The 24547-nt window shown below is 45.4% G+C and overlaps 1 protein-coding gene across 4 annotated transcripts in view; it reads right to left on the bottom strand.

The window, feature by feature from the left end:
* The window catches only part of PCDH15 (protocadherin related 15), a 455276-nt gene that overhangs the window by 39083 nt on the left and 391646 nt on the right, over window positions 1–24547 (bottom strand). For all 4 annotated transcript variants that reach the window (XM_051618391.1, XM_051618393.1, XM_051618392.1 and 1 more), the window contains 3 exons: window positions 23210–23337; window positions 9911–10126; window positions 2752–2840 (listed from right to left, as the gene is read on the bottom strand). In XM_051618391.1, the coding sequence (XP_051474351.1) occupies window positions 2752–2840; window positions 9911–10126; window positions 23210–23337 (433 nt within the window). The remainder of the gene's footprint in view (window positions 1–2751; window positions 2841–9910; window positions 10127–23209; window positions 23338–24547) is intronic.

Raw genomic sequence — 24547 nt, 5'->3', positions numbered from 1 at the left:
TCAGAGATTAATATTTACTATCAGTGCCAAAAAGAGAGGAGAAAGCTGAATAACCCCTGTAGTGGATGATGTAGTTAATGGTATAGTCTTTTTATCTGTTAATGAATTATACAAAGTGTTCTAATTATCTAAATTAGGGCATTATTTGAAATGGCTCACAAACCAATTTGGGCAGAAGTACTTTACCCTGAGAAGGTCTCCAAATTATTCAGTTTCCCTTTGCCTGTGGTTCTATCTTGTGTATAGCACATGAAAAATCATCAGTTCCTATTATTTGGGTTTTATGTCCCACATGAATTATTAAACCCTTTACAAAAACCAAGGAGAGAGCAATCTTTTAAACATTAGGAGGAAAATCCAAGATATTTCAAGACAACAAAGAAATAAAAATACTTCTATGTGAAACAGACAAGTACTTATGCAAAATCCTTTCTCAGCCTTTTGCTCTCTGCAAATGTTATTAATAAAGGCTGACGACTTTAAAACAAGCTGATACAATCTCTTCTGCTAAAGGTTGCCCTTAACCTTTGTGAAGTGTTTAGGCTACACTTATTTGGTGGCCTCATAGCGCTCATGAAGGTAAAGATTCCCAGGTAAAGATTGAGTTCTGAGAACTCAAATCTTGGCCACAGTTGGTTTTGTAACTTTTGTTCTCATTCAAAAGCCTCACTCACTGTGAAATATTTGTACATCTGCCAGAGACTTCCATCCACAAGGGCCCAAACAGCACAAAACAAGTTTTAAAAGACTCCAGCCTGGCAGGAGGGAGTTTTTTGAAGCACAGAGACTGTGGCATGTGGCCACAGGCTGTTCTCCAAGCCTGTGGCAGGATAGGTGAGCTAGTCCTCTGGGCCAGGGAGGAGAGGAGTGAGGGCACAGTGAGGGCCCAAGTTCTTGTTGAGGCACTGAATGCTGCTGAGACCTGGAAACGAGCTGCTCCAGGGTTTGAGTTATGACACAATTCATGGTTGAAGCTCTGAACACTGCTGAGACCTGGAAACCAGCTGCTCAGGGTTTGCAAAGCAGGTTATTGCAGGGATGGGGAAAGGAGAGACACTACCCACTCTTGCCCTGCCCCCCAGCACAGCAGTCACGCTCTCAGTCTCACGACACGTGTCTCATGCAGTTGACACTCTTCAGTCAAGACAGGCCCGTTCCACCCTGTTTCCAAACCAACTTCTGGATTTTGCTGGTGGCTCCAGGACAGTCCAAAACCAAAACTCAAAGACAACCTGAATCAAACTTAGCAGGGGATCTGTGCTATGTCATGTAGAAACATGGTAGAGAACAGATGTTCATCTCCACTCAAGAAAACAGGAGCCCAGGAAGGCTACAAGATACTGTGTGAAGAATAAAATGCACAGTGCAGCATGTTGAGGTGAACTGGATGCCTTGCAAAGCAGAAGCAAACCTTCCCTATTACTGCCACTAGAAGAGAGGTGGCTCTTCATCCCTCCAGCCAACACCAACAGCTGAGACTTTGGGAAAGCCAGATCTCAAGTGCAAAGCAAACAGCCTCCTTCTCCCTCTTAGCTCTAGGAAATGGAGTCCCTGTGCACACAGGGTAGTGCCTGAACAACTTAGCTTCGTGTGGCTGATGGCAGAAGCTGTCAGAGCTAACTTTTACCTGGCTCAAAACACAGAGAGACAAGGGAAAGGTGTCCTAAATCTCCAGAAGCAAACCTGTGGGTATTTTTCCTAGCCCAATAAAGACATGAGCCATTCAGAGACAACACACTTCTTTTTCAGTGAGTCTTTGTGTCAACAACCCAAAGGTGTTTCCCTCTCCATGGAGAAGCAAAGGCATGCTACAGTCAGGAAGGAATAGACCTGGTGGAACATGAGAAATGCCATTCATCCCTGATTACAGTGACAGAAGGGCACAAAGATTGTTTTGAAACTACTTCCTTTAGTGTTCTCCTGCCTGTACTGTCTAATTCATGGCTATATGCCCAATGACAAGTACAAACAATCATCCTTGTCATGCAAAAAAGAAGCTAAAAGTGAAAACTGTGCCTCCTGGAAGCTGCTGCTGATCTGTAGGAAATGCTGTTAAAACCTATTTTACCAAAAGGACTTTAGCTGACTTCCAGTATGATAAAATACCTATTTCTGTTGCAAAGCTTTCATGATTCCAGTTACCTGCCCTCCATCACAACCTTTTATACACCTGCAAGTCTGAATAACAACACCCTGTTACCATTTTTTTTTCAATTAATGTAATGATGTTAGTGGTGTTAATTGCACCAGTGTAAGTTTTCTAAATCCTGCTTTCGCTTCCAGCTGCATCACCCAAACAAAACCAGAGGGAAGCAGTAGAGCTGGCTGGGACAGACTTGCCTCAGCCCCTTGGAGATGTCCTTGATTCAAATGACATCCTGGATTTTGAGAGATGCGGGTTCTGTGCTGGGTGTTTGGAGGCTCCACTACGGTCTGTGTTGGGGGCAGCTCTGAACCCAGTTTCAGCCTGCAAAATGGGCAAATGTGCAAGCCAAGAAGTGCTACACACCTCTGCCTCCTCCAGAGGAGGGGGGAGATGTGGCTTTGGGGGGGAATGTGGCTTTTCTTTTGGGGGGAGTGGCAGTGCTGTCACTCAGCCAGTTGTGCTCCCCACCAAAACACCTGCGCACCCACGTTCAAGTCTTCTGGCAAAAAAAAAAGAGATCATGGCATAAGGAGAGCACTCCCTGCTGAATCCCAACACCAAACCACTCAGTTGCCTGGTATTTGTAGAGCAAATAAATGTATTACCCTATGAGTTGGTCTTTGTTTTGTTCCACAAGGGTGGGAGGAACATTGGAGACGATGACTTGCATATCCAACTGATTGACCACAGAGACCTGGAAACAAAAGAGGGAAATTCAATTGGCACTCCTATCCACAACATCCTCTGCAGAGAAAGAAAGGAACAATTACATTCCTGCCTTCACAGCCATGCCCTGATGTACAGATTTCTAATTTTAATTCCAAGCAAGAGAGCTGGGAAACCTTGCTTTGCTTGGCAGCCAAAACTAATAAACAGCAGGCAAAGATTTAACTAGAACTATAATTGCAGGGCTACTGATTTTTAAGGGAGGGCCTATGAAACCTGTTCTTCACAGATTAGAATTTACTGTCAGAACCATGGATCTCCTACGTGTCGTGTTCAAAATCACTTATTTTGGTATTTTTGAGGAGCTGACAGGAAAATCCAACCTTGGAAATAGGCAGTTTGCACCAACTTAAATGCAAATACCAGAGGAATTCAACTCATCCAATGATACTTTGTTAGAAAATCACAAAGGAAACTGCTTGCCTATTTAAAAATAATCCGTGAAAATTATTTTACTCTTCTTTTTCTCCTCCAGAAGCAAGGTAACTCCTCTGCTTCTCAGCCACAGGTTGGCTGGTCAGTGAGCAGAGGGACTACACACATGCAGTCAGTTCAGCAGCTTTGGCAAACTCTTCTGCACATCTGTCCTCCCCTCGAGCTCTTTTTATCCCAAGAAAATCTGCCTTCTGGTAAAATAGTGACATGCTTCCTTCTCCCTTTTAAACAGTTTTGCATTTTGTAACAGCTCCCTCTTCACTAGCACAGCCAGCCTCCCCTGAGGTTGTGAGAGGAGCTGCTACTTCCCAACCTGGTGGAGAAAAGAAAATGCTTCTTAAAACTTGGCTCAGGTCTGTGTCTGCATGACAGCAAATTTCATACTCCAAACCTAGACTCCCTGTAGAGGATTCTGGAGGTAAACTTGGAAAAGTAGAACAACGTTAAACTGAATACATTTAAAAATCAGAGTTAGCTGGCTCAATACATTCCAAATGAAAAAGCAACCCTGATTATCAAAAGGGAGCTCAGAACCATGTAAGCACTTCAGCAGACAAGCCATAAATCACTTCCACATCACACACTGGTTCACCAGCTTTGAAGCTTGACTCAACTTTAATATTTAAATGTTCTTGAAATGTCATCAGATGCTCTGATCAGCGTGTACAGCCTTCTGTGTAAGAAAAACAATGAACTCATATTGAATTTTGGACTGAGATCATTGAGAGGAACACTAAAGCAACGAGGAGTTTAATAGAATTAATGACACGAACCACTTTAAGCAGCCTCTGTGCACCTATGCACCCCGTGCTGCAGAGATGCAACACTGAGAAAAGGCAACAGCTCTTGATAGTCAAGGAATCATAATTATGACTACTTGTTTATATAAAAAAAAATATGGATAAACACACATTCAGGACAAGCGAGGAAAAAAGGGTGTTGAATACAAGTCAAGAAAAAGTTAAGGTTTCCATAGTAACATGAACTTGCTTGCTGTCCACACGTGTAAAGGCTTTCATGTTTCAATTATTTAAAACTGGAATTAAGATGAAGAACTAAGTCCAATTTCACTACACGGTAAGAAAAGCTGAGGGGAGAAACTGCTCCCTTCCACTCCAGGAGATGGAAACATGGAAAGCAAGAGCTCCCCCCAGGCATCCCCATCACTGCTGCCTGGAAGCTTTTGGGGGCAGTTACCAGGGATCATCCAACCAATTGTTCCTTGGAAAACTTTTGCTACTGCCAGACTACTGAGCAAACCCCCAGCCAGGCCCTGGGATGCTAATTAGCAGGCACTGGCCTAAAGCCTGTGGCTGAAGTCAGGGTGTTGAGGTGTCTCATGTCCATGAGTATCTGCAGAATGCATTACTGAGGGCTAGGAAAGCTCCAGCCTGAATGAAATCAGCAGCACAACAAACTGGAAGTTTGCAGCAGAGGCAGGGAATCCACGTCACTGGTGAAGAGCAGGAGCCCATCAGCCACAACCCTTTGATCTCATGCTTTCCAGTTTTTAAATCAAGCAAGGAAGAACCCATAAACAGTTCTGGTCATTACACGGCACCAATGGGTTCCTGGAAGAAGCTTCTTCTGAGGGCTGGAAGACGAAGAGGCTGTTGGACCATCCCAAACCCCAACAAACAGCTGGTTAAAGATGGCATCTTAGTGAATATTCACTACCCACACTTACTATCTTTACATGCTTCCTTGCAGCAAACTTATTTTAAAATGTAATTTCTTTTTTCTCTCTTTGTAGATCCACAGATGTCTAACTTGAGCCATCCAGCCAGCAGGAACAGACGGGTGTCCTTCACCTGGGCCGTCCTCTGCAGCATGGAGATGTTTCACCAGTGGGTTTGGCAGCTTGGGCAGCTCACAGAGCTGTGCCAGGGCTCTGAGGAAGGGTCCTGACCCCAGTTCTGGAGGACACCTTGCTCTGCTCAGGATCAGTACTGTCCCTTTGGTGTTGCCCCACCTTGTCTCCCAAGACCTCCTCCCACTGCAATCCTGTCTTCTTCACCTACACCTTCTTCTTTTGTACAAGAGTAACTGAATTGATTTCCCTTATCTATGTGCCCTCCTTGAGCTTGTGTTGAATCAGAGAATCACGGAACCATTAAGGCTGGAAAAGACCTTCAAGATCATCAAGTCCAACTGTCCCTACAACCCCCAACCACTAAACCATCTCCCTCAGCACCACGTCCACCTGTTTTTTAAGACCTCCAGGGATGGTGCCTCCACCACCTCCCTGGGCAGCCTGTTCCAAGGCCCCACCACTCTTTCTGTGAAGAAATTGTTCCTAATATCCAATCTGAACTGCCCCTGGTGCAACTTGACCCTATTTCCTCTCGTCCTTTTGCTGGTCCCTTGGGAGAAGAGCCCAACACCCACCTCACCACAACCTCCTCTCAGGCAGCTGTAGAGGGCAATGAGGTCTCCCCTCAGCCTCCTCTTCTCCAGGCTGAACAGCCCCAGCTCCCTCAGCCTCTCCTCTCCAGACCTGTTCTCCAGACCCCTCGTCAGCCCAGTTGCCCTTCTCTGCACCCTCTCCAGCATCTCCATGTCCTTCCTACCCTGTGGTGCCCAAACCTGCCCCCAGTGCTGGAGGTGCAGCCTCATCAAGGCCGAGTAGAAGGGCAGGATCACCTCCCTGCTCCTGCTGGTCACACCATTCCTGATGCAGGCCAGGATGGTGTTGGCCTTCTTGGCCACCTGGGCACACTGCTGGCTCATGTTCAATCCCCTGTCAATCAGCACCCCCAGGTCCCTCTCTGCTGGGCAGCTCCAGCCACTCCTCCCCAAGCCTGTGGAGCTGCTGGGGGTTGGTGCAGGACCCAACAATTGGCCTTGTTGAAACTCCTGCCATTGGCCTTGGCCCTTCATCATCAGTAAAGCTGTCAAAGAGGAGCAGCCCCAGCACTGAGCTCTGGGGACACCACTCATGACCACCTCCAAACTGCATTGAACTCCACTGATCACAGCTCTTAGGACCTGGCCACCCAACCAGTTTTTCACCCAGCAAAGCGAGTGCACATCCAAGCCACGAGCAGCCAGCTTCTCTAGGAGAATGCTGGGGGAAACCTTGTCCAAGGCCTTGCTAAAGTCAAGGTAGACAACATCCACAGCCCTTCCCTCATCCAGTTACCATGTCACCCTGTCACAGAAGGAGATGAGGTTAGTCAAACAGGACCTGCCCTCCATGAATCCCTGCTGACTGGGCCTGATCACCTGGTTGTTCTGCATGCACCACGCAATGGCAATCAGGATGAGCTGCTCCTTCAGCTTCACTAGCATCAAAGTCAGACTAACAGGCCTGTCATTTCCTGGATCAACCTTCCATCCCTTCTTTATATGGGGGTTACATTGGCTGGTTTCCAATCTGCTGGTACCTCCCCAGTCAGCTGGTAAATGATGGAAAGTGGCTTGGTGAGCACCCTCAGCTCTTTAAGCACTCCTGGGTGCATCCCATCCAGCCCCATGGATTTGTGCACATCTCCATGGTCACCATCTCCTCCTGGATTGTGGGGGGATTGTTCTGCTCCTGGTCCCTGTCCCCTAGCTTAGGGAGTTGGATTCTCTCAACATAACTGATCCTTTTACTAAACACTGAGGTGAAGAAGTCATTAAGCACCTCAGCCTTTTCCTCATCACTTGTCACCATGTTTCCTCCTGCATCTAATAAGGGATGGAGGGTCTCCCTGGTCTTTCTTTTGTTAGTAATATATTTATAGAAGCTTTTCCGGTTGTCCTTTACTATAGAGGCCAGATTAATTTCTCTCTGGGCTTTGGGCCTTCTAATTCCCTCCCTGCAGAGCCTCACAGCATTTCTGTAGTCCTCATGAGTGGCCTGCCCCTTCCTCCAAAGGCCACAGATTCTCTCTTTCTCCCTGAGCACCAGTCAAAGCTCCCTTTACAGCCAGGCTGGTCTTCTGTGCCACCAGCTCAGCTTAGCCCTTCCCTGTTCACAAAGAGCAGGTCTTGCCTGGTTGGTTCACCCACCAGCTGTGTTAGGAAGTTCTCTTTGATACATTCCAGGAACCTCCAGGACTGTACCCTCTGCTGTGTTGTAGTTCCAGCAGACATCAGGGAAGTTGAAAACCTCCACAAGAACAAGGCCAAATAACCATGAGATTTCACCCAGGTATTTATAGAACAGCTCATCCACCTCACTGCCCTGGTTGGGAGGTCTATAGGAGCCTCCCACAGCAGTAACAGCCTTGTTGGCCTTGCCCCTAATCCTGATCCAAACGCTCTCTACCTTGTCATCATTAGAGTTTAGTTCTAGATGTTCATCACAATTCCTAAATACAGGGTCACCCCACCACCTTGTCTGTCTCTCCTCAAGAGCCATAGCCACCCCCTGTGGCCCTCCTGTCATGTGAGGCATCCCATCACATTTCTGTGACAGCCACTATGTCACACTTTTCCTGCTGCATCGTGGCTTCCAGCTCCTCCTGCTTGCTGCCCATGCTGGGTGTGTTGGTACAGATGCACTTCAGGTGGGTTCATGATCTTCACACCTTTTTGTGGGCACAGGCCCTGCTTCCTGTCTGACCCTTCTCAGGTGTTTCCATGGCTTCTAAACCATCAGTCAACCCTTGCCTTTTTGCTTCCCATTATATCCCTATCCCCTAGCTCAGCTGAGGTGGCACAGAGAGAGTCTTCTCTAGCACACCATCCTGCAGAGCCCAGCATGCATCCCCCAGGCTTCCAGCAAGCTCAGCTTTATCCTCTTCCAATCTAGTTTGAAATGAATTAACCTGTGCCAGTCTGAGCACCTGACACCACAGTGACAGCAGGATAAATTCTGTCCAAACCATGAAGCCCAGTGACAGTTTAGTCTAGTCAGAAAAGAATCTTCACATACGGATCACGCTCAGTGCAAACCTGAGCTTCCATGGTGGGATGGTGTTGGTCTGCAATTGCATCCACAGCTACTCTAAGGGATCATGTCTTGCTCAAAACCACTGTACCAGAGGGCTCATCACTCATCAGACAACCTAGACACCTCTATAAATTAATGAGACATGCTTCACTTCCTGATGTTACTGTCAATTCCTTCTGGCTGTGTTTTAATACACTATTACCACGTAAATGGCACGAGAATGCCCTGTCATTTTGAGAGGTCAAGCATGAGGATGGCACACATTATGTTCATCTGCTGAGTTCCTGTATAACTCAGTGTACCAAGTGTTACCATCTCCATCATCTGACAGTGTTCCCAGGAACCAGATAATGCACTTCATCCCTACGACATTATGCTAATATTAACCCAATCCATCAAGTTATACAGGCTTTAAAGGAATTAGCTTTGACAGTTTTGGTGACTTAACTAAGTCAATGTCCTTTACTCAGCACAAAACCATGAGCTCGTGGCCCAAAGCTGGTGCCCTTATCAAACGTTGCTTCCCTGCAAACCTGAAGTACAGTCTGAGCCCAAAATCATTCCTTGTGTCTCCCTTCCAGACATGAGCAACTAAGGCATGGTGACCTTGGCTTTCCCCAGCAAGTCAACTCACTTGGAGCTTTCAGAGCCTGGTGGCTCAGATACCTGCCTGTACTGCCAGGTGCACCAGCTCCATCTCCAACCCAGGAGGGACGTACTCATGGTAATGCAGAGCAGGTTCCAAGCCAACAAGCTTTCAGCTTGGCTTATTAGCTGGGGTTTAGCACCATGCTAGGCCTGCTTCACACACTGAGACAGGAGCTGCCTGCATCCTGCTGGCTTGGAGAACAGATGGAGATGACCTGTGAATGGCTGTGTCCAGCCACGCCAATGTGACCTGCTTCATACTTGTCATGCACAAAACCAGCACCTGTTTTGCTGCCATCTGGGCCCAGAAGACCCAGAGAGTAACCTTGCTCAATCTAAACAATTACAATCTGAACTGAACCATGAACAATGGATCAATAAAACACTGCACAGCATGTCTAGTGTGGCAACCAAGATGAGCATCTCTGCCATGAAGCAGGATGCTTCAGATGGTTGTAAAAAACAAGCTTCCTTTCAGCAACCAGAAAATCACAGAATCATTGAGGCTGGAAAAGACCTTTAAGACCATCAAGTCCAGCCTATGACCTGACACCACAACATCTCCAGACCACGGCACTAAGTGCCACATCCAGCCTTTCCTTGAGCACCTCCAGGGATGGTGCCTCCACCACTTCCCTGGGCAGTCCATCCCAATGTCTAACCATCCTTTCCATGAGGAAGTGCTTCCTGATACCCAACCTAAACCTCCTTTGGGGCAGCTGCAGGCCAGGCCCTCATGCCTGTTGCTCATTGCCTGGAAAAAGAGCCCAGACGCCACCTGACTAAACCTCCCTTCAGGTAGTTGAAGAGAGTGAGAAGGTCCCCCCTGAGTCTTCTCCTCTCCAGGCTAAACAGCCTCAGCTCCCTCAGCCTCTCCCTACAAGACTTTCTCTCCAGTCCCTTCACCAGCCTCATTGCTCTCCTCTGGACCTGCTCCAGCACCTCAAGGTCCTTCTTGCAGTGAGGTACACACAGTTTATGGCCTTCCCACAGGTCTGCCTGGAATTAAACTTCAGGTTGCCTGGGTTTCCTCAGGAATTACTCCATAAAGGTGATGCTTGGCTCATACTTACAAGAACGTCTGCTTTGCTGCTCAGCCCTTGCCCGTAATTGTCCGTTGCGATGACCTGAAACTTGAAATAGGATCTTCTCATATTTTTGAACAGCATAGCAGTTTTTATTAGCCCTGTGTAAGCTTCAATCACAAAACCTTCTTTACCATCCTTGATTGGAGGAATGATGAGTCTGTATTGCATGGCACTGTAATTCCCAGTGTCTTTATCATCAGCCTAATAGGGAAAAGAAAACAAGCAGAGACAAATCAAGTAAATCTGCATGCAAAGAGTCATTAACCTTGTCCTTTAACTGCAGCTGCAGACTGGTCCAGCACTTTTCTTCCTCTCTGACATTTAAAACATTGGATCCTGGAGAGCAGATATTGCTATTCCTTGAAACGGTTCATTTAACTTTGCTGCATGCAGCTTTGCTTTCCCAGCATTTTCTTCCTCCTGTGCTGGCACTGAGCTGCTCCAAAGGAAGAAAAAAATAAATAAAAAGGAAATAGAATAAAATAAAATAAATAAATGGACTTTTCAAGTCTGCAACAAACTGAACAGGTAAGAACAGTTTGAGTCTGGGAAGCCTCCACTGCCAAGTATCACACAGCAAAGCAAAAAAAGAAAAAAAACACAACAAAACGAACATTCTGTACCCTCATTGGTTGAGCACATTTTTGGAGTAATTTTACCCTTTCTTAATTAAAAAACAACCAACCAAGCAACCAGAACACAAAACAAAGAAGGGACTGTGTGGCACCCACCCCTGCAATGCTGCACAATTCTGGCTGCAGCACAAGGCCAGGTCCTGGCAGCCCCCAGGTCACTCTGGAGCTGTTCCCCCTGCTCCTGAGAGCCCTGCACAGCCCCCTGGGGCCTCTCCAGCTCCTGCTGTGCACAGATCAGCTCCTGGTCAAAAGGCAGAGCCTATTTTCAGATGGGAGTGGTTCTGAGGGCACTTCTGCTGCTTTCATGTGCTCTGTCTAGCCAGGGGTCACTGCGATGGTAGCTAATTACCATCTGTAATTTGTCCACTCCTTAGACCTGGGCACTGCCTCAGCACCTGGGACACTTCAGCATCTCTTGGCAGCCTTTTGTCACAAGATTGGCACGACTTCTTGAGCCTGTGGCTTCAGCTAATGGTGGAGAAAAAAACACCTGTAACTTCAAACCGGTGCAGGTCTCTGTAAAACCCAAACTCCATCAGGACTTCAGAACAATAATGACAATCTGGTGGGGGTTCGTGGCAGCATGAGGAGCTGCTTTTCAGGACCTGCCAGTGCTGCCTAAAAAAGCATTATCTGTGCAAGGTCATTAGGCCTTCATCATCATTAATTGCTTCCCCACCATCAGTGAACAAGATGTATAAGGTGTAAACTTTTGCTAACTCCTCTTCTGTCTTTATTTTCTGATAATTTTCAGAGACTAGCAGTGAGGAGACACAAGCAGTGAGCCTGTGCAGCACAGCCATTGCATTGTGCACCATCAAGAGGAACCTGTGCCAGACCCATGATCCAGGTACCAAAACCCATGTGCCCTTCCTGTGCTGCTCCCACTGCTCTCAGATGGAACAGGCACCACCAGGAAGAGCTCAGGCAATAATAGCTGAGCTGCTTTAGCTGAAGTAGTAAATGTGTTGCTCATAGGACCCTGCTGCAGAGCTGCCCTAAAGATGAGCTCCCTCCATGGCACTGGCTGCCACCCATCACAGAGACAGGACAGTTCAAAATGCTCCTGCAGCCTTTGGAAATGCTTGGTTTTCCTCTAAATTGGCAAAGCTTTCTCTGGCTTGGCTATGAAAAGCAGAAATATAAACATGTGTTAAGCTGTTTCTCTAGTTCTGTAGCTTTTTTTTTAAGGCTTTCAAAACCAAGATTACTACCTTGGGTGATCTCAAGCCCCTTTATTAGCATTTTGAGGAAAGATGGGGAAGGTTAAAAGCTTTCTGAAATGTATCCCTTCCTGTCAGTCAAAATATCAGTGAGCTTTTCCAGAGCACTCCAACTGGCCCAAACATCAGGGAGCCAGCAGACAGGAGTTTGACAGGTGGGTTTTCAGCACCAGGCTTTTTTTTGGCTTTCCTTTTGACAAGAAAATTGCTGAAGGAAAATAGAAATGTGAAGGCATGCTCCACAGCACAAGGAAGGGAGGAAGTGGCTGAACCTCAAAGTCAGGCTGATGTGCAAGTGCTCACAGTCCCTCTTTGAGAGCTCAGTGTCAGTGCTCAGCTCCAAGCACAGGTTAGACCTCCTCAAGAAGTTAGTAACAGGTCACCCTCAGTCCTCCAGCTTCAGTGACCTTATCAGACTCTCACTCCCACCACAGTTTCATCCCATGAAGTCACAAATCAGCATGCTGAGGGGGGCTGATCTTGGCCAGCTGCCCACCCAGCCACTCTCTCAACCCCTTCTTCAACAGAAGGAGGGAGAAAATAAGATTAAAAAGCTCAGTGATTGAGGTAAGGACAGGGACCTGCTTACCAGGCACTGTGACAGGCCAGAGAGACTCAGCTCGAGAAAAACTGCCATATAAAATAGGTTGGGATGATAAGAAACAAAGACAGACATTAAAACACCACCTCAGCCATGCTTGGTGGAACCACAGAGCCCTCACCCCTGCCTGGGCACAGCCACCTTGTGCACATCTGAAATACAAAGATTTCACTTCAAGTACCAATTCTTAACAAAATGTGAAAGAAATCTGAAAATTAGGGCTGAAGGACTCCATGTGGTTACTATCACTGCTACAATCACTCTTAGTAAAGTGACATTTAAAACTGGCATGAGAACAGAAATAAAACATCCTTGAAAACATGCAGGCTGCAGGTCACTGAGGCATTCAAACTACCTTCTCTTGGTGCTTTCTGGATCCATTTTGCCAAAGGAGAGCTTTACATCCTCTGTGTGCTCAAAAAAAGAGATCAGGAGGCCTCTGCCTGTACGAGCAGGGAATAACAACATGTGGTACAAGCCCACCAAGAGCCCACCCCTGCACTGCTAAAGAGACAGGAAGGGAACCTCCTGGGAAAGGATTTCATGGTGCTGGAGAGCAGCTCACATCACAAACTAGACACTTGTCTCAAACCTAACAAATCACTGCACCTCAGACTTGCAAGCACAGCTTGTACAGCACAGACCAGCCTAAAGCCAGAAAAAAGGCAGAAAAGACCAGTTTGGCAAAAGCCACTGGCTTACCCACACTAACTCCTCGTGTGGGAAGTGGAGCTTAGGGAAAAAAAAAAAAGAACAGAGTAACTCCTGTAACCTCCCCAGGTGTGTTTTGGCACAGAAGGCACAGGTAGGGGAGCACTACCTGATCTGGCTCCTTGGGGATCATCACTGTGGTGAGACAGGATTTACAGTGACTGCCCGACCAACTGCCAAAGGGTCTCCGGAGGTGCCCTGGGAGATGAACACTGTGCCCTTTCAATAAAAAGCCAATTTCTTTGTTAAAATTGATTTATTAGATTGGGTCGGCTGAGTAACGAGCCTGTTGTTTTTCTAATATTAGCTAATTCCATCTCAATACAGAGACAGGACTTTTAATAGTAGTTGGTTTCAATAAAACCAGAAATCAATCTGACCTCCAGTATGTGTGCAACTAAGGACACACAAAATCTGGATCCCAAGTAGGGCTTCAATACTGCAGACACAGATGTTACACTCAGCCTTTCTGAACAAACATCACACTAGTGAAGCTGCTTAGAAGTCATAGAATCATATGGTTTGGGTTGGAAGTGACCTTGAAGACCATCCAGTTCCAACCCCCTGCATGGGCAGGGACACCTCCCACCAGCCCAGGTTTCTCCAAGCCCCATCCAACCTGCCCTTCAACACTGCCAGGGATGGGGCAGCCACAGCTTCTCTGGGCAGCCTGGGCCAGGGTCTCACCACCCTCACAGGGAAGAATTTCTTCCTAACATCCAACCTAAATCTCCCCTCTTTCAGTTAAAAACCATTACCTTTCATCTTATCACTACACATCCTGGTAAAAAGTCCCTCCCCAGCTTTCCTATAGGCCCCTTTCAGATACTGGAAGGCTGCTAAAAGTCATGGTATGATAAGTCTTCCAGCTGAGTTTGATGCCTGACACTCCACTCAAGGAGGTACTTTCAAATTTTAAGCAAGCAGCCTCTAAAATCCTGCAGCTCAGATGCCCAAAGCTGGGAGACAGGCTACAAGTTTTTTTTCCAGAAGTCCTGAGAACTCAGTGGCCCCCCAGAGAAATCAATGGCCTTGGTGTCAGTAACAGTTCAGGCTATCTCCATCCCAGAAACCATCTACACACAGATGAGCAAAGCCAGGGGCAAAAGAGCCTGAGGAACTTGGAAAAAGAATCAGATTCCAATTTCAACTGTTTTAACTTTGTTAGTTCCATTTCCCCCCTTTCCAACACTATTTACACACAGCTGAAACCCAAGGACACCCAGTGGCACATTCAGCTTTGCAGGACCACCAGAGAGAGCTTGGGAGCTGCAGACATTAATGCAGCAGCTTCTTTAATACCCAGGAGGGCTGTTTGCTCTTCTTATGATTTGTCCTCAGGGTCAATATTTTGGACACTTCATCAGGAAGAGACAGAGGACAGCAACAGTTGTTGTGACTGCCAGAGAAGAGAAAGAGCCCTACTTCATATTACAGCACTACTTCTTTTTTTTTTTTGTAATGTGCAAGAAATACAGACGTCTCCTAAATTCTGCTGTGACTGAGTACTGATAAATATGTATGATTTTAGGAATTACCAGGCCAAATTCAACCCAGGTGAGGGATGTCTAATTCAGCCCAGCAATGGGAAGAAGGCCACAGCTGCTTTGATGCCAGTAAAAAAATGCTTTTAACACAGTGGTTGCCTTAAGGCAATGAGGAAGCAGAAGGGTACTCTGGTTTCCAGTTTTAGGAAGGCTGAGAGGAGAAAAAAGCATCAGCTCAAGTATGAGAAGAGAGTACTCACTACAAGCTGCATGTCTGGAAGAGATGAAAACATGTGAGCTGCAAACCAGGGGTGGCAGACACCCCTTCCATGGTGCCTCTGAAACCAGTTACTGTTTGTCCCAGTATAAATGGTTTTTTCTGGTTTAACTAATTCATCCAAGACTTGGGTCTTAAGTTTGAACACTTCAGACAGCAGCTATTCCTGAAGGCCAAGCAGATCCTTCACAGCTGAGCTTTTGGGTGAAAAGAGGTACATTTGAGGAGCAGATGCCAGGAGAAGCAGAGCTACAGAATTTGGAAGCAAGTCCGTGGCAGAAACAAGCTGATGACCAGGAGTTCAAAAGACAGGTTAACAGTGTGAAGGAGCACAGCAGGGAGGAAATGCAGAAGGGAGAAGAAAGAAGAGGAAAACTGCAGAAGCTACAACTGCCTGTAAATCACAAAGCAAAACCACCTCTAAACCAGCACAAGGGCAGCTGTGGCTTCAGAACTGGAAATATTCAACAATCTGTACATTCCTAAGGGCAAAAATGGCCTTGTTCTAACAGCTACTTTCTGTGCCAGCAACTGATTGGAAACATTTGAACCTGCCATCTGCTTAGTGGCACCAGGCTGGGAAGAAGGGAAAAAACCCAGCAGCTCAGTCCCATTCATTTTACAGGCCCTGTTGGCATCCTCAGGCGTGTGATGAAGGGTGACCCTGCGAGGGAGACTGCACAACATTTAGAATGAACAGTTGCACCTCTGCAGCTAGTTTGGCTCAAGCTGAGAATGCTCAAATCTGGAATTGTCTGGTGATTGTGCAGCAGCTCTTGGTGGCAGCCTCAGAGTGTTGCTGCCATGTGGCATTGCTTCTACATGATTCTCCAGGGGAGGGGACACGTGTCCCACCTGAACGTTGTGGTTGTGAGGCCACGACACTCCCTGGGGAAACACAGAGATTGGAGAGGTGTCCAATCATCACCTTTCTTGAGGGCTGGAGTCAGAGACTGATTAATTTATGCTTTAAATGCCTAACTCCGAGTTAACCCCAGCTCCACAGAAACTTCCAACAAAGACAGGTAGAAAGAAAGTGAATTTGAATTGTTCCCTTTTCCCTCCAACCGTGTCAAAATGGTGTAGAAACAGGGATCAGTTTGGGTAGGCTGTCTCATGGGAAAAATGTTGAATGAGAGGTGTTCCCAAACTTGTACTATCGAAAAAAAAATAAAAAGGGGAAACATTGGTTTTACAACATTTTCCTGCCATGCCAAGAGCAGTTAAGTGCTTGAGGCAGTAGGTTGATGTGTATGTGCTGCAAGAGAGCTCAGATCGCAGGGTTGAGCCTCTGTGGGCTGGGAATAACCCAGCTCTGCCAACCACTCCAGGCACACTCACCTCTTCCAACCCCTGCAGGAGGTACTTTAGTCCTGCAGGAGGTACTTCAGTCCTGCACATGTCTTTGGGAGCAACAGACAATCTTAAACGTGTCGGAAAATAGCACAACAATCAAAATAATCTACTATTACATTTGAAACAAATACCAAGGGCAGTGGTTTCCTGAACACCAAAGGAAACCCACTGTAGTGGTTTTTATAGTAAAATGTTCAGCAAGTCAACATATTAACTAGAGGTAGATTCTTTCAGAGAAAATACCTGTGTGCTTGGAATTTCTGTAATAGCACTCTGAGCAGGGGCAGCAGCTTCCTGTCAGGGGCCAGATGTTACAGCAGGTGTGCCTGCTGGAGGCTGTGCTGTTGTCACTCCAAACAGGCTTCAAAGTAGGATATTTTTTGCTTCTCCTAAATATGTTTTATCCCTACAGATCACTCTCTGTGATTCATAAAGTATATTTTAAGTAAGAAAGGATCATGACTGGCAAAGCAGTTTGTTTCTAAAAGGACCTTGTTCTCCTGTGCATGTGCAAAAGCAGAATTAGAGAGGGGAGAACTTTGTGTTTCACAGCAAAAAAGCTGCCTCGAGGTGCCAGGGCTTGGACCTCCCTTTTACAGACCTTGCCACTGGGAAGATTTACCTGCCACCCCAAGGAAAGAAAGAAATACCAAAGAAATGTAGAAGTGATGAGCATGAATAGAAAACAACCGGAGATTTCATATGGATCAGTGTATCTGGGCAAGAAAATAATCCCCATTCTCTCTCTCTTTGTACCACCCTGAGCAGGAATTTGAAACACTAATTCTGTCAGTTATTTTAGATCTGTATGCAACTCCCAGGCCAGATTTTCTAGGATTACATGTTAGTGAAGAGTAATTCCTGCTCCCCTGTGTGTCATCAGAGTAGAAACCTGTAGCAAAAAACTGGCTTTGTTTTATTTTGCTGTTCTGCATATTAAGATAGTCAAACAGCAATAAAGGATGAAGGCATATTATGAACACTACTACAAAGGGGCACAAAATACAGAAGAGGCCTTAAAATGACAATTTTATCAACCACACTGGAAGAATCCAGTTTCCTTCAGGATGTAACTGCATTTCAGACTCCACTGGCTCCTATTAGCAACATCAGACCTCTCTGCTGGCTTCATATTAGAGCCATTTCTATCCAGTTCAGCTCAGCCACTTCCAGAGACTTTGGCTCCCTAGCAGTTATTTTGGCAAATCCCTTTTCTGCAAACGTTTTCTGTACAAAAAACCAACTTTATAAACTGAGGAGTAACCCAGAGAAGTACCTCTCACTTTCTGTACTAGAATTAGCAGCTCCAGTATTTCCTCCTTTAAATGCACTTCAACAACATTAGAGATTAACACTGTAAAAGGAAATGTTTAGAAATGGCTAATAAGACCATTCTAGTGAAAAGTCAATTCCCTCTAGGAATTTCCCTAAAGACTGTGGTGATTTTAGTTTTGCTTTTACAGAGCAGACTGAAAATGTGGTCTGCATGGCTAAAGCAAGTATGGCTCTAATTCTGAAGGGAAAAGCAGGAGATATGTGAAAATATCAGGGGTAAAGTGAAAGAAATACTTCTAAGATAACTAAATGCAAAGCAAATGGCAACCCACAAAATTAATGTATGAGTAGTTATGAGTATTACACCTCTTTTTAATTAACATTCAGAACAACAAGCATGGAAAGCCCTTTACTCATGGAAATGAGCTCTTATATACATTGAGAATTCTTGGAAAAAGAGAGAACTGCAGAAAAGGGGAGAGACCATAAAAGGTGAATATAATCCCCATCCCCATTAGGACTGTCTGACACCTGAACCCTTCTCCTGAGCACCAGCAGCACTGTAATTAAAGCAGTTCTCCAGACAGCAGTTCCAGCTGTCCCACATCTGAAGGCCCAGGTGGTGGCTGCTGAGAGAAAGGGACCCAAGTGACCAGCACTGCAGAGCTCTCCTCTGGGTGGGGTGTCCCTTTGAGAGGCACTGGGACGAGTGAGCAGGCTCACCTCCAGAGAAATGGTGTTTAGCACAGCTCCATGTGTCCCACCGAGCCATCAGCACTATAAAGATGGTCTGTAAGATGCAACGGCTACAGCTTGGGTGGAAAAATGCCATGTGAATAAATAGATGCCTTTTTTTTTTTCCTTGGAGACATTAGTGCTTATCAGCTCTCCAAGAACATGAGCCTTAAAACAATCCCACTCCCACAGAATAATTCATTTGGCATATTGTTAACCAGACTAATTCTAATTAAAAGTGACTGTTTAATAATGGTTCATGGCATTCTTTTGAGCTCACGCTTCCTTTTTGTCCATTTTTAGCAATATTCCTAAAAATCTAGAGCAAGACAACACCTTATCCAAGTCTAAAAGGATTATATACCCAAAATGAAAATATTTAGGAGAGCAGTTGCTGCTGCCAGCAAAATTGCTGCACCTCATAGGGCCTGGAGAAGCAGTCTGTGGTGCTTGAGTCCCAAATGTAACTGTTTTGATGGTGAGAGAAGTGTTTATCCAGTATTTTATTGGTGTGTTTGTCTCTAAATTCAACTTTGGTGTAAGATCACAAACTGTTCTCTTCTCTCTCTGAACTTTCTCTGTGCTTGGCCCGTGGCAGTCAGGTAATTCCCTGTGCTACTCACCAGGCTGTGAGGCAGCAGCAGTGCCAGGACTGAGGGGCTTTAACGAAAGATTTCTCAAGAGGGGAAGAACTGTGCTTGGGTGGGAGGGGGGACATTTTGTTCCAGCAGAATGCTTTAAGCAGCTGAAGTGAAACACAGAAATGGTTAAGCAGTGTGTTTGTGAGGAATTTATCTAATAACGGTTCACATCAATTGCTATATTAAGAATTAATGACTACAGCTAATCATTAAGTGCTAGCAAAGAGGAAGTAATTGTGGTGGTGTTTGTTGTGGGGTTTTTTTGGGTTTTTTTTTGTTGTTGTTGTTTTTTTTTTTTTAATTTGAAAGCTGTAGTTTCCAATAGGGCAATAAAGCTTATTGTCTTATTTCCACATAAATTACACTAATTAAAAAAGAGAGTCATTCTTCTGTGCTAATGCCATTGTACAAAGAACAAGAGGTAGTTGAGAATGACTTATCACATGTCAACATGAGGAAGAGCTAGAGATCTGCCCACAGCTTTGGAGACAGTTAGCAGGAAACTCCTACCCAGCAGCAGAAGTGCCCTGTGGTTAACCCCAACACTCCTATAATGTCTCAGATTACTCTTCTTTTCAAGCAATTGCAAAGCTAGATATATTTTAAAGCTGAAAATATGATTGACCTGTTGCTTAATGTAAGTCATATGGTCTCTATTTATAGTCTGGGTTGGAATTCACTGTGTCTTTATTTTAATTTTTGACCCTCCCTTGGTATCTGCACTGGTAAACCCCTGTCATTTAGTACTTCCTAGATAAAGTCTCCCAGCTCATCTTTCCTCTTTGATAAAAAAGGAAAACTATTAGCTTAAACTGCCACTAACCAGTAACTGCTGGCAAGTGCCTGCCACTGTGATTAGTATGCTTAATTAATTTAATTACAGCAATGGCAAATAGAAGCAGGCATACCTTGTAAATCACATCTAACTGCAGGAGCCATTACCAATATCTAATCAGCACCACTGGGATTACTGCAATTAACCCACTCATCCATGGATACCAAGGCAATCCAGAGAGGACCACGTGACTTGACACCCCTCAGTGCTTCCAAGCACTTGGGCATGTAGGTCACCTCAAAAAAGGAGAACTTTGCTGTGTCAAAGAATCCTAGAATGTGCTGAGTTGGAAGGGACCCATCAGGATCCTTGAGTGCAGCTCCTGACCCTGTGTGGGGCACCCCAAGAATCACCCCATGGGCCTGAGAGCATCACCCAAACACTTCTTGAGCTCAGGCAGGCTTGGTGCTGGGACCACTGCCCTGGGGAGCTGGTTCCAGTGCTCAACCACCCTCTGGGTGAAAAAGCTTTTCCTGATTTCCAGCCTAAACCTCCCCTGATTCAGGTTCCTGCCATTTCCCCCAGTCCTGTCCCTGGTCACAGGAGTGAAGAGATCAGGACCTGCCCCAGTTTTGTCGCTTTCACATAAGAAAGTCAATGCTGGAGCTCACAATGTGAATTATCTTTTTTCATTACTTAAAACCCCCTTTTGTGATCCAAACCATCTTTATGGTTCAGAATAGCCACACAGTTGACTGAAGTAATGAGAAATATATCAACTGGAGTTGCAATTCTATGATAAAAGCAGAAGAGGGATCCTATCTCACCTCTGATCAAGAGCTACTTTTTTCCTTCTTCTCCCTTCACTGAACTGAATTGTCCTCATCTCTCTTCTAACAGGCCCTGCTCTTTTACAGACTTCAGTTTATCCTCCCTGTGCCTTTTCTTGAGCATCTCACCTCAGACAACCAACCCTTGACAGCACGACAAAGGCCTGGTACAAAACAACCCTAAGACTTCTCCTGGCCCAAGCCACTGGTGCAGGAACTGAGACAGGTCACTGGGAGCCTGGAAGGGACATGGAGGGACATAGAACTATGGGCCTTGGAGAGCAAGGAGCAGGAGCTGGCATTCCACACACACAGTGGCTGCCAAAGAAAGGGTGGACTGGGAATCTGCAAACAACTGACTTGTCCATCCACATCATCCACTACTAATTGCACTCGTTTGCTTTCAGGTACTCAAAGCTGTCTAAAGCAAACACATCTGGTTATATGTCACTATTTCACACAGAAGAGAAATCCAGTGTGCCTTCAAACTTCAATTTAGAGGGTAAAGGAAAAGAAATTCCTAAAAGGAAATTTTACAATTCATTTTCTAACCCTACTATTTCTGACCCAGGATGCTGCTTTATTACTCCCTTTGTAGCTCCTTTATTCACACCCAAGTGAAGCTTTACAGTAAGTGCAGACACTGCACGTGCTGGGTGACCTTCTTTGGCTTCACTTGCCAAGTTTGAACTGGGTCTTTAGAGCTGATAAACTAGTAGTAAACAAACATGTTATTTCAACAAGCATGTTGGGCCAATATGTGTCACTAAACCAAGGTCTCTGGGGAGGCCTTAGAGCAGCTTCCAGTGCCTGAAGGGGCTCCAGGAAAGCTGAAGAAGGATTTTTGACAAGGACAGGGAGTGACAGGACAAGGAGGAATGGCTTAAAACTGGAAGAGGGGAGATTTATGTTAGACAGTAGGAAGAAATTCTTTGCTGTGAGGGTGGTGAGAGCCTGGCCCAAGTTTCCCAGGGAAGCTGTGGCTGCCCCATCCCTGGCAGTGTTGAAGGGCAGGTTGGATGGGGCTTGGAGCAGCCTGGGCTGCTGGGAGGTGTCCCTGCCCATGCAGGGGGTGGGAGTGGATGATCTTAAAGGCCCCTTCCAACCCTGTCTGGGATTCTCTGGTTATATCAACCTCCTCTCACCATAATTCCTCCCTACACCTTCCCTTGCATTCAGGATTGCTGCTTCTTTTAACCACCAATGTTCTAATAGCACTATAGAGCAGCTGCACTGACTTTGCTCTGCCAGCTGATCTATCTGACCTGGTTCCCCAAGGACCTTGTGGGCTGGGCACAGGTTTTTCATATCAGGCAGCTTTTTGTGCTGCTGCTGAACAGCATCCTTTGCTCTGCTGGGAACACACTTGGGACAAAGTAGTATTAAGGCTCCCTCACATTTTTGCAGCTGGGAGACCTGGGACCATCCCAGGGTTGCATGTTAAGGTGAAATTCCTGACCAGCTCCATCCAGAAGATCTGGCCCTGCCTGCTGTGGCCTCAAACACCTTCTCAGGTTCCTCTGCAGGCAGATGAACTGACACAGGGCAGATTTATACACTGCAATGTTCCCTTGACAAGTTACCTTCAGTAAATTCCCAGCTGTTTGTTTGGACTGCTGTGTGCCTGGGACAGGCACTGCTTAAAAAATAAGCAAAAAACCCCAAACAACTCTTGACTAGTGCACAAAAGTAAATTATGTCATCTGCAGAGGTTTCTATCCAACAGTCAATGCTTATCAATTCCCTACTTTTCTGCCATTTCTGGGCAGGATGCCATGAAATGAAAAAGCATTGGACAACTTCAATAAGCTCTGATATTCTTGATTTCATTCCTGGTGCTCTAAACACATCACGAGGTCAAAGTAAAACTCTCAGCACGTCATATTTCTGTGTCCTTTCATGCATAAGCTAGAATCAGCAACTTCCAAGCTATTCCACTAACACTTAAGTGAAAAGAAGATGCAGGAGGCCTGCTGAGGTAACAAAATCAAGGCAGAGGAAACAAGCTGACTTGGAGAGTAGTGGCAACTCAGGCTGCCTCTAGCACAAAAGATTGCATCACAGAGCATGTTGGAGAAAACAAGCAGCTTTTATTCCAAGCTATTTTTCTCTCTGACACTAATTGCATTCTATATATAATATTTTCTTGACTTCTCTTTTTTTTAAAAAAAACAACAAAACAACACAACAAAACACAACCTATAGTCAATTTTACATCCCAGCAGACAGACTGGAAACTGCTTTGCTGCTTGAAAAGCAACTGTTCTTTCCTTTTTAAAGCTGCTGTCAAATAAGTAGTAAAAATAATTTCAGTTATTAGTGCTGAGCATAAAAAGATTCTCTAAATATTAATGCCTCTAAATTGGTAGCTACAAATTTTCCCATGAGAAACGAGCACATAAATCCAACAGAAATCAAACCTACAAAACTCTCCTAAGCTCAGAATCAACCTTGTGTCAGTAACTGCTGGGATACCAGGCCAATGCTTGTCAATCACACACACTAAATGGAAAGTATCACACTGGTATTCATACTCAGACACTGATTTCCTAAGAAGAATTATGTGCTCACTAGACTTGATTATAAAAAGAAATAAAACAGAAATCACTGCCAGTGCCTGAGGAGCTCAAACAGCTCGAGGAGAAACTCATTTCATAACCTCCTGTGAAACATCAAGCCAGTGAGTGACTATTTTCCCATGGCAAGGGAATGTGATTGAAAACAAGTTTCAGCCTTACCTTAACTTTAAGCACAGAAGAAAACATTCTGGCATCTTCAGACACTCCCCCAATGTACAGTTTTTTGGTGAAGACAGGAGCATGGTCATTTTCATCCTTCACTTCAATAAAGACCTTGGCTGTGTTACCTGCAAGGAGGAGTGAGAAGTAGACACACAACATTTGGCAAGAAATCCTTATCACCTACTGCAGTTCAAATATTTACAGTCCAAACAGACCATGTAAGAGAAGTGCATGGATAAACTCTGTAGAAAGAAACACATTAGAAACAACAGCACATTTGGGGTGAGAAGTGAAGGGAGTAGAGAGATCCCTTCTCTCTTTATCTTTTTTTTGTACTGTGCCTTTATTGTGTCTGCATTTGCCATTTTTTCTGAATGAATCTTGAGCTAAAATTTATGCCTTTATAGAAAATGATGCCCATAAGCTGCACACCTGCACTTTGCTAGCAGGACTGTGTGAATTTGCCTGCAAGCAAAGAGCTGCCATGGCTGGCTTCAGAGAGCAGGCTATTTGGGGAAAAGAAAAGGAAAGGCCTGAAACTAATTTTTCAAATAATTTGAAAAGCACAAGTAAGAATGCAGTGCTTTAGGAACAGAGATTGTGCTCACATTAAGTTCTCACAAGTGGTCTAAAGAGGTAATGACCAGGGGATGTACACTAGCAGTGACGTTGCAAACAGCAGCTTCATGTATTTTAATTATTCCTAACAGCCAGGGTGCTCAGGTAGGTAACCCTTCCTGGGTGATTCTGCCACCTGTCTGTAAACTCACCAACCTTCCTATAGCAGCACTGGCAGAAACATCTTCTGCAGGAAAAAAACATGATGCTTTATGTGGGAGGACAATGCAGCCTTTTCTGTACCTGCTTGAGCCATAAAGCATCAATATCTGACAGGTTTGTCCATGTTTTCCTCCAGCCTCTAACAAATTCACTGTGCTGATGCCCCCTCCCTGGAGGTCCTCATGGCCAGGTTGGATGGGGCCTTGAGCAACCTGATCTAGAGGGAGGTGTCCTTGCCCATGCAGGAGGGTTGGAACTTGATGATCTTTAAGGTCCCATCCAACCCAAACCAGTCTGGGATTCTCTGATTGAGTGCAGGCCTAAGAACCTCTTCATCACAAGCCTGGCCTATGGGAACTCAACAAGTATTACCTTCCTCCCAAGAGATTCAACCTATCTTCAAGGAAAATACAGCTGTTAATTTGTGTTTTATTAAACTGATCCACCCCACTGAACGATGAACACCTCTCTCCTCCTGCAAGGAAAAAACATCTAGCAAAAATTATGGGTCCAGTGCAAAAATGATTCAAGTGTGCAGTAATTGTTACCAACATC

This window comes from Apus apus, chromosome 4, assembly GCF_020740795.1.
Source record: "Apus apus isolate bApuApu2 chromosome 4, bApuApu2.pri.cur, whole genome shotgun sequence".
NCBI lineage: Eukaryota > Metazoa > Chordata > Aves > Apodiformes > Apodidae > Apus > Apus apus.
This window is presented reverse-complemented; position numbering and strand designations above follow the sequence as displayed.